This window comes from Panonychus citri, unplaced genomic scaffold, assembly GCF_014898815.1.
Source record: "Panonychus citri isolate SS breed McGregor unplaced genomic scaffold, ASM1489881v1 Contig00074, whole genome shotgun sequence".
Classification (NCBI taxonomy): Eukaryota; Metazoa; Arthropoda; class Arachnida; order Trombidiformes; family Tetranychidae; genus Panonychus; species Panonychus citri.
In genome coordinates, this window is record NW_026515479.1 from 1 (window position 1) to 10,266 (window position 10,266).

At 29.1% G+C, this 10,266-nt stretch overlaps 1 protein-coding gene across 1 annotated transcript; it reads right to left on the bottom strand.

Annotated features, from left to right (window-relative positions):
- Window positions 1–899: 899 nt before the first annotated feature.
- LOC128386732 (nephrin-like) lies at window positions 900–5,382 on the bottom strand (the record flags this gene model as incomplete). Its single annotated transcript, XM_053345805.1, has 4 exons — window positions 5,255–5,382; window positions 3,154–3,275; window positions 3,009–3,066; window positions 900–1,244 (listed from the first exon to the last, which is right to left on the bottom strand). Coding segments are annotated over exons 1-4 (619 nt in total), but the record flags the coding sequence as incomplete, so codon positions are not given.
- Between the last annotated feature and the right edge of the window lie 4,884 nt (window positions 5,383–10,266).

Sequence of the window (10,266 nt, forward strand, 5' to 3'; positions counted from 1 at the left end):
TAAATAGTATAAAAATTTATAAGAATTTGGTGAAAAATATTTGAGAAAAAAAAAGTTCTGAACTTTTCACATCTCATGAAAGAGAAAATTTTTCCAATTCTAAAAGTGTCACTTTTCCCTACTCAATTGAATCAAATTCTGTTCCATAATAAGGTCAAAATCATCATATCTATGCTATGAAAGAATATGAAAAGACGAAGGTGAAAATATTAATAATAACTCTGATTCCAAGTTGAATTAAAAAATTCATGGAAAATTTCAAAATCTAAAGTTCCAGTTCGATCCAATTAACATGTAACATTTTCTTAAACCTTTGATTCTCATCAATTCAGATTATTGTCTTGAATGAGTTAACTTTTCACTCTGTTCATTGATACTCTAATGGTGATAATATAAGTAATAATCAACTCAGAATTATTACTTCCGGTGAATAATTATCATATCACATTGAATTAACTATTGATACAGAAAAAAAGTACATATAATTAGGATCAAGTTAATATAATTTTCTACATGATAATAATCATCCACACCCAATGGTCATCATGAAAATACTCAATGAAACGACAATGATATTTACAGTGTTCTGGGTATAATGGGTATTCAAGTAAATAATAGTAAATAAGATCAAACAAGAATCATTGAATTGATATCATCCTCTTTCAATAGGCAAGATTGTTTTCTCATCATAAATAATATCATCATCATCATCATCATCTATTCCTATTCAAACATGGTGAAGATTGAGTAGGAAACAAACGATGATGATGACGATAATGTTGATAATATTGATATTCCTTGAATGGACAAAGATAATGCAAAAATAATCATTTGTTTTTATTGATATATTGCCTATTCCTATGTGTATTTGGGTGGGTGAATTAAAGTGTAAATCTTACCTTGTTTCAATTGGATATTATTTCTGAACCAAGTTAATTTGGTTTCCGGTTTAGTTAATGAGCTAGTATTACAATTTAAGGTTATCCTTTGAGCTTCTTTGGCGTATATTGTGTAATGATGTTTCCTGGTTTCACTGGAAGAGATTAAACTTGGATAATTGTTGAAATGATTAGAATCAGATTTCAATTGGATTGAATTATCTTCGGAATTAGTTGAGGTGGAAGATATTGTGAAAGATGATGGTGAAGGCAACGATGATGAATGATGAATATTATGATGAGGAGTTTTGGAAGATCCTTTTAAAACTGGAGCGGAAGATAAAATGAGAACCTCCTTTGGTCCAGCTGATAAAGAATTAGAAGTTTTTTTAGTTAGAACTTTTTGTTTACAAATCGAAATTGGTAAAACCGAAATTCGAAATTAGTTATGAACGATAACAATTAACTGATAATCATTTATGCTGTTTATTTGTTTACTCTGTTGATAAATTTACTTTTGGGTTGACAGTTTTACCTTCAATTCATTCAAAATTCATGATAATCTTAACTTATGAGAGATTAGAGATTGAATTTTAGTTGGAGTTTTGAACGTAAACTTTTTGTTCAGATTATTTTTCTAGGAATTTAGTACATGGGAGCGGAAACGGATGTGCAAAAAAAAATAGAAGTGGGAAATAAGTAGGAAACGGAAGGAAGAAAAAAAGATTGAAATAGAAGAAATTTTTTTTTTCTTCAATTTTGTTCGACAAACAATAAATCAAAAGGTTATCACGATAACAATAGAAACACTATGGATACGATTTTTCTTCATGATAACTAAACATTTCCAGTAAACTCGCTAAGAACAATTGTTATCTACAATAGTTGAATGAGTTTAGTTAATAGACTAAGGAAAACTTTTTTTTTTAGATTGAATGGAAATTAATTGTTGCTAATTAGACTAATTGTCGGATGGCAGCAATTTAGAAAGAAAGAATATGAATAATTTAAAATTTTAATAATAAGAGAATTTTTCGAAATTGGATTCATATTCTGTTCGCCATGAACCCTTTTTGTTAATGGAAATATTAATGATGAAAATGAATAAAAGGAGAAGGAAAAAAGTCAATATTGAATTGGAAGAAAGTTCTGATTCATAAGGAATTCCGCTGAATTACCATGATCATGATAATGACAAATATAAATATTTTTCAATGATAACCTGAAGGATAGATTGGTGAGTATTCAAAGAGTGAGAAAGATGATGAGTAAGAAGGTAGATTTGATAACACTATTTTTTTATCAACCTGAGCTCAGAAATGATTCTGAAAGTTATGAGTTTGAGAGAGAGAGAGAGAGAAAGAGAGAGAAACTCCGAAAAGTTCTGAAACTATTCAATATGTATTATTTACCGAATGAAAAAAGTAGAAACCTAGAAAAGAATCAACTAACAAAATTGAATTATATTTCTATACTTATATCATATTCTGGTTACATATTTATTCATTCATTCAGATAAAATTCAGATTCTGATCAGAGCTCAAAAGAGTGGATGGAATTGTAAAGAATCCCAACAAACAATGTATTCAAAAACTTACCTTTTAAAACTTACTATCCACCCTGAGGCTGTTCAAACCTGAGATTATGTACCATTGATACATTATTATTACAATGCTATGAAATTCTGAAGATAAACACTAATAGTTTTTTTAGAAATGCCGTAAAGCTCATAACCAGACTAACTGTTGAAGCCTAATGAAAAATCTCAAACTAACCAGCCAATTAACATATTCTTTCTCATAGAATGAGCTTTGTAATAAGTTATTGTTATCATGAATTCTGTCAGTTTTTATTATAAAATGATTATCGAAAACAATTTATGATATTCAATTCAAATTAACCCTTTTCAGCATCTTTAGAATCCAGGTAAACATTGAAATGTCTTATTTATCGTATCCTTATATTAATAAATTAACTTCTAAATCGTATAAACAGTTTCTAGTATTAAATTTTATCGAAATTTCTTCTTCGATTTCATTTTATCCTTGTCATGTTAGCTACAAGTAATATTTTCATGGTGAAATTCAATTTGATTCACTTGGTTGTGGTGAAAATTATTATCAAACTTACCCATCACAGTTAACTTTGAGCCTGAGCGTATTGGTTTGTTATTAAGAGCTGGACCAACCTAAATTTGGATTAAAGGATAATCGGATTAAGTTTAATTGATTTAGATTAACTGTTGGTTAATTGTGACGATTTTTCTTCTCTCTACCTGACATTGGTAATCTCCTTCATCTTCTAATTGGACGTTATTGATTCGTAAATTAAAAATTCCTAATGTTTGTTGCACTTTCATTGAATATCTCGGGAATCCTGGGATTTCAGGATCAAATCCTAACAATGAAAAAAAAATTCAACCGAGTCAATGACAATTACCATAGAATTACAATTAATAATTAATCGATGTGTAAAAACAATAATGACCAAGTAATTTAAATAAATTACCACCAATTACAAATTGCATATTGATGCAGTCACAACAACAATTTAACAGGCTAGTCGATTTGATTGAATTGATTGCGATGAATATTGGAAAAGCTTTTGACAACAACAATAGTATTAATAATATCCGAAGTTTAATAATCCAGGAAATGAGAACTCAATGAGGATTGAACTAAATAGGTAACTCAAGTGATGAGGATAATGGTGGAAAAAAAGATGCTTAAAATATGAGAAAAGAGAAAGGGTTAAATGATATCATCCTCATCACCATTGAAAAGATAATAATGATGAGGAAAATTAGGAAAAGATGAATAGATGACTTGTAATGATGTTAATCATTAATGAGTTTGTTTTGATTGTCAAAATTAATGAAAATTTGTGTTTGAAAATTTTACTTAGTCTAAACTAACCAGAATAACTATTATATAAAAAGATTGGTTATCGAGTGAGCGATAATTTAAAATTAGAACTTTCGATTCTTGTTCGAAAATAAAACGAAGGGAAATAAGTTTCGAACCTCTTTTTCAATCTTCTTCTTTATCCACAATTACCATTGATTCTTTGGATTAATTGAATGTAAAGAAAGAGAGGAAGAGAGGAAGAGATAATGTTGATGATAAAGGTAAATGTGATTCTTGAATGAAATTCACCCTGAATGAGCTTTTCTCTTCCCAGGATAATATTCAAGAAGGAAAACTAATTCAATGGTAAAAGATAACATGTAATCTCATCTAAATTTTTTATCTTCCCATTTTCAGCCTTTTCCTAAATTGAATTAAATTATTACCTTTGATTATTATGATTGTTATTCGTTTTACAATTAGATTAAATTTCAAGCTCAAATCAAATTGTTCACAATTTGATAGAAAAAGACTTAACAATTAAATGGTAATCAAATGCATCTTAAATTGCAAACAATAATGTAAATGAAAAATCCTCAATCCCGAGTTTGAAATTTGTTATCGTAGCAAAATTGAATCTCAATTCAAGTGTAACAATTAATAATCAATGATCCAGATAAATGAAATGATTACTTTTGTTGCTTCAAATGATCAACATATCTTTTTAATTAGTGTTAATTAGAAAATCATGTCACTCGGTGATTTAATTTCAATTAACTTTTCTTCATCCATGTAAAACAGGATAAACCAGGAAATGGATAACAAAAGTTAAGGCAAAAGAGAAAAGGTGAAAAAATTATCAACCTTTTGTTTCCCTTTGAACTTTTTTATAATGTAAACAAAAGATTGAACAAAATTCATCAATTCATTAGATTACAATTCAAATTGAAATTTAAATTCAATTCGACACTTTTAGGTTACAACATTTAAAGGAATCATTATCATGATGATAATATTTAAGGAGGAACAGGAATGAGAAAGTTGGTGAGAAAATCGGAAGAGGGAGAGCTCATGAGTTTTCTCATCTCATCAGAACTTTTTTCCCTAAAAGATTCAAGTTCTAATTCATTTGCATTACAATAGAGTGACAGTGAATTTAATTCCTAAAATGTTCAGCTCAAGATAATCCAAGTTAATTGTTGTTAAATTGTTTGAAATTAGAAGAGTTTTCACCTTCAAAATTTCAAAATTCATTGTCTAGTTTTGAATATTTCTTATTGAGCTCATGAAATTTGGCGATAACAGAATTTTTCATTTGCATTAATTGATATTTACAATCTTTTTGCTGTGATATTATAATATTAGTGTAGATTTGTTTCAATCCAAACAAAGATAAATAATAAGTATAATCAAATGCTTTGATTGTCTAATCTTTTTTGATAGGAATCATGGATTAGGATCAATAGATTAGCATTTGTCGTTTTTATTATATTACACTGGATAATCTTAGGAATTAGAATCAATATTTACCTAAAAGGAATCCATCCTTACTCCATTGAACTGAACCTTTCTGATTACCCACCGTGCATTCAAGTTCAACATCATCGCCCTCTGTAATTGTCATATCAACAGGAACCACCCGAAAAAATTGATTATCTGAATCTGTGGGCACAAGAAGATGAAAAAAAAGGAACAGAATTAGATTAGAAATAGCATATTGGAAAATAGAGATTACAAAATAACAATAAGAGTTTATATCAAGAGAAAGTTTCAATGGTAAATCTGATTTCATGATAATCTTGATGAGAAAATGAAATTTTGATTGTTATCATTGTATTTTCAAGTTTTTCAAACATAAAAGTTTACTAATAACATCAATTGTTATCAACAGATGATAATAGAGAGTCATCATCATCATCATATCGCTTATAGATGGGAGCTGATAGGTGATATCATGATGATGATGATTTTTTTTTCATTCAATTCTAATGTTATCTTGTTATCTGAATCATTATTACAACCTTGTGACATTGTAAATATTTATCTGAACAAGAATCAGGTTCAATGTGATAAGATAACATCAACAGGGAGTAACAACTCATAGAGATTTCACACCGGTGGAAGTCAGGGTGTGTTTCAATGAGATGAAGAGGAATAGAACAAGTAATAGAAGAGATAAAAAAATACTCCCAGAGAATCGTTTATGTTACCATGAGTAAGAAAAACAGAAGACGAAGGAGAGAAAAAAAAAAGTTCCAAAGGAAAGTTGAGGCTCATTAGCTGTTAAAAGCATCGGAGATACAATAACATGGTAAAAATAAAGAAGATGATGATAAAAGAGACAAGAGATAGTGGGAAAAAAGATGAAGATGATTTCCATCATCATTATCATCTTCATGGTAATGATTCACCATGGAAGTGAGAAGATGAAGAACTAGAAAAAAAAGATCCTCAAGAAAGAAAAGAAAATGCTTTTTTTGAGAAAGACTGTAATTGTCTCTCTTTTTTCACATTACTATTATTATTTTTCATTGTTATTTTATCATCATGGTGATGAATATGAGAGAGAGAGAGATGAGGTCTTGCTGAAAAAATTGGAAAACAATGGTTTGTGATAACTTAAGTTATCAATTGAAAATCAATGTTCACGAATCAAGTTCATTGTCTTATACCCTTGATAATCTTCATGGTTAAAGTTCAGGGTAAGAGATTGGAGATGATTTTCTTTCTCTTAAAATCATACAAATGGAAAAAATGGAGATTAGATGAAGAAAATAATGGTGATGATGATGGTGATGAGAGAGAGAGGATGAAAAAATGAGTTACAATTGATTATCATAATTATGAGATGAGAAGGAATAATATTATAAAGGAATAAGCTATTGAAGGTTGAGTCTTATCATGAAGATGATATTCAACATGGAATAGGTTGAAGAGGATAAATAGTGAACGATCAAGAAGAAGAGCAAGAGTGTGGTGGTTGCGATCAATTAAACAGGAATAGAGATGAGAAAGGACAAGGAAAAGCAAAAGCAAAAGAGACAGAAAGAGAAAGAGAGTGAAATATATAGCTATTTATTCAGCTAATTTCTGAAAATAATCTGGTTGGATTTTGGATAACACTTAGATTCACTTTCTCTTATTAGAAACAAAATATAATGATAATACACAAGGAGAGAGAGAGAGAGAAAGTATGTGAGAAAGTAAAAGATGGAGGAAGAGAAAAAATAGTTTCATATAATACTAATAATCTTAACGGAAATAAAATCTATCTTTCTCTCTTTCTCTCTTTGAGATTTTGGATGGTATGAGAGAGAAGCTTAAAGGAAGGATCAAAATGAGGTGGGAGTAGGTGGTGGGTAAGATTCTAATAGTATATAATCCTTGGCATCATTTTCTGGGAGGCAAATTGATCCCCAAATTAATGTAATGAGTTATCTGGTTGGATGTTGTATTAAAAGGAGGATGAGGTGCAAGTGAGTTCAGTGAGTGGGTGAGCCGAAGCAGAAAAAGGTAATTGCAAGTGAGAAGCTACTCTGAGTGAGAAAATATTAATTGGTGAGTAAAAAAAAGTTCATAAGCTTGAGTTTTGAAACAGTGATACCTAATTCCCTGTCCTTCTGCTCCCCATGCTCTCTTAAAACCAACTATCTCTCTGTTTCTCTCTCAATCTGATGAAATTCTTAAGATGATGAAGCTAAACTAATGTTATCGAACGGATAAGCCCACTTAGAACCTTATTTTTTCTCCAAGATTAATATTCGATAGCATCACTCCCAATGAGAATAATAAGACGAAACCTCTTCCTATTTCGATAATGATAATGATGATGATGATGATGATACACATCTTTTCATCTTCTTATTTTCTTCTAACATCATAACAACTCATCTTTCATCCTCATAGTCATTGATTTCATCAGTCATCCAGTTCGCTTTCTTATTTATTGTTTACCTTACTCAATTTACTATCATCATTTTCGGTTTCATGGTGAAAGTACATATAATATATTTAGATGATAATAATAGTAAAGATAATGATAATATTATCGTGTTCATGTTATAGCTTTTCTCCTAAAATATCTAAACCGATATGCTAATCAGATTAATAAATTATTCTCTTAATGCTAAAATCTTTGAAAATGATAATTCCTCAATCAATTGAATGAATAATATTTCTTACTAAATAACTTGTACTCAGAACATTTTCTCATAAAGAATTGACTTTCAAACAAAAATCGAAATGGAAAAGGTTATCGATATGTTGAATAGATCAGAACTTTTTTTGGGAAAAACATTTTTTTGAATCAATTTACAGGGGAACTGAATGAAACAGTCGTTGTGATATGAAACTATCGAAATCTCTTGGTGGTGATGAAATTTTTTCACAATTAAAAAATTGAATATCGTTAATCTCAACTGATTAACTTGATGATTAACTAACAACTTTTTGATTATATTGTATTGATTTTTTGTTCTCATAATCAACTCAAGTTCATTTTATTGTTTGAATTGTGTGGGAAGATGAAATTCAGGGTTTTCATGTAATAATCTCAGTAAACAAGACAGAAATTTGAATTGTATAATAATCAACAATTTACCTTAACTGGAAATTGAGTACATGATGTAATCAAATTTGGTGAAAAATTTAACAATTACAATTGATAAACAATAAGAGTGATTATTAAATATTGAGTTTCCGCCTTGACAATGTGAATAATAATTTTGCAAGATTAAATTGTAATCATTTCAATCAGCAGTGAATTAAAGTGAAAAAGAACAAAAAAAAGTTCCAAATTCAGTCTGAGAATTTTCAATAATCTGTAAGGCGTAAATTTGGAAACAATGTTTCAAATACAATAATCATCAGTTAAGGTTTTCTTCATGATAGATTATGTGGATTGGATGTTATCCATTTTGTTTTCTCCCCTGAAGAAAATCATCATTTTCTCATCATATTCTCAACGATAATGCTTCATAATCATTATCTCTATGTATCGATAATATGAAGAAAGATAAATTTTTGTTTTCGTTGTTTCTATCTGAGCGAGAGAGAAACAACAACAATTACCCTGGAGGCATTTCAATATCATCACGATTATCATCAGCATTAACCGTCATTGTCCATCATCTTTGAACACTTAGAAACTTTTTCCAGTCTCGAATTTGCTGGATTCAATTATATTTGTAGCGAAAAAAAATCATGATGGAAAAGGAGGGAAAAAGTTTCATGGTTATACCTTGGCATCAGGATTTCGAGTTCACCCTGAAACATTGAGTATGAAATGATAACATAATTTGAGTTTCAAGTTTCTGTGCTTTTTTCATGATAACATTGATTACTTTTCAACTTTTGCATGAATGTAATGTATACACACACAGGGAATTAATATTTTTTTCCTAATCACAATCAAGCCTAAGGGTGAATTTTTTGTCGTTTTTCTCGATGGAAAAAAACTCTCATGTTTGACTCATGATTGGTTGGGAATAGAAAATTTCTTCTGTTCCATGATAATTGTCTGAATAGAAAATGTGGAACTCAGCAAGTTCTGAGAGCCATTTTTCTAACAGAATCAAAATGTAATAAAATTCAAAAAAATCTCCATAGTTATGAAGTTAGTTCAGAAGTTTTTATTCATTCATTTTACTATTTTTCATGAAATTTGATAACAAATCCAGACAAATAAAAACCCTTGTTCGTATAACTTTCATGGTAATTATGAATCTACCTTGTTAAATATATAATTTGAACTTTATTTGCCGAGAATTGAGAAATTGAGACATCATATTTTTGATCGGAATTTTCTATAGAATTTATATAAGTCTTCATGAGAAGATAAAATAAACTTTTTCCCTCTGAACGACGATTAGGTTACTTTTAACTTCGAATGCAACAGAATTGAAAAAATCCTGGAAAAACTCTGATGGAATTCATGAGAAATATATACTGTTTTTAGCTCCCATGAGAGATCATGGTAATCATGAAATAATATTCATCATAATAGATACAATCAACTTGAAATAATACGAAACAATTTATCATTTCAAGTGATTTAGATGATTACATTTCACCATTCACTCTGTCACTGATTAGCTAATGAAATGAAACTTGATCTTAATCTGTCATGCTAATGATTGATAATACTATTTACTAATTTATATCAAGAAAAAAAATCTCTGGATGTAATTAAAATCAATTGTTGATTCTAGAGAGTCTCAGAGTTCATGGTAGAACATTCAATCTGAATAACAATCAGAACTCTGAGGAAAGAAAAAGAAAAATTTAGCTCTGATTAACTAATGGAATGAAGTAATCTCCGTGATATATGTGTAGAGAAACATATGAGTCTGATTTCTGAATTTTTAATGGTTTTTAATGGAAAATTCTGATAATCATGATAAAGAAAGCAACTTATGAAACATTGGCCTGAAATTGGAAAAGATTCATGGTATTTTCTCAGGTCATTCATCATGGAATATTATTCTCTTTTCTCTTTTTTTTCATGCGATTCTATCTGATTCTAAAACATGAGAGGTCATATT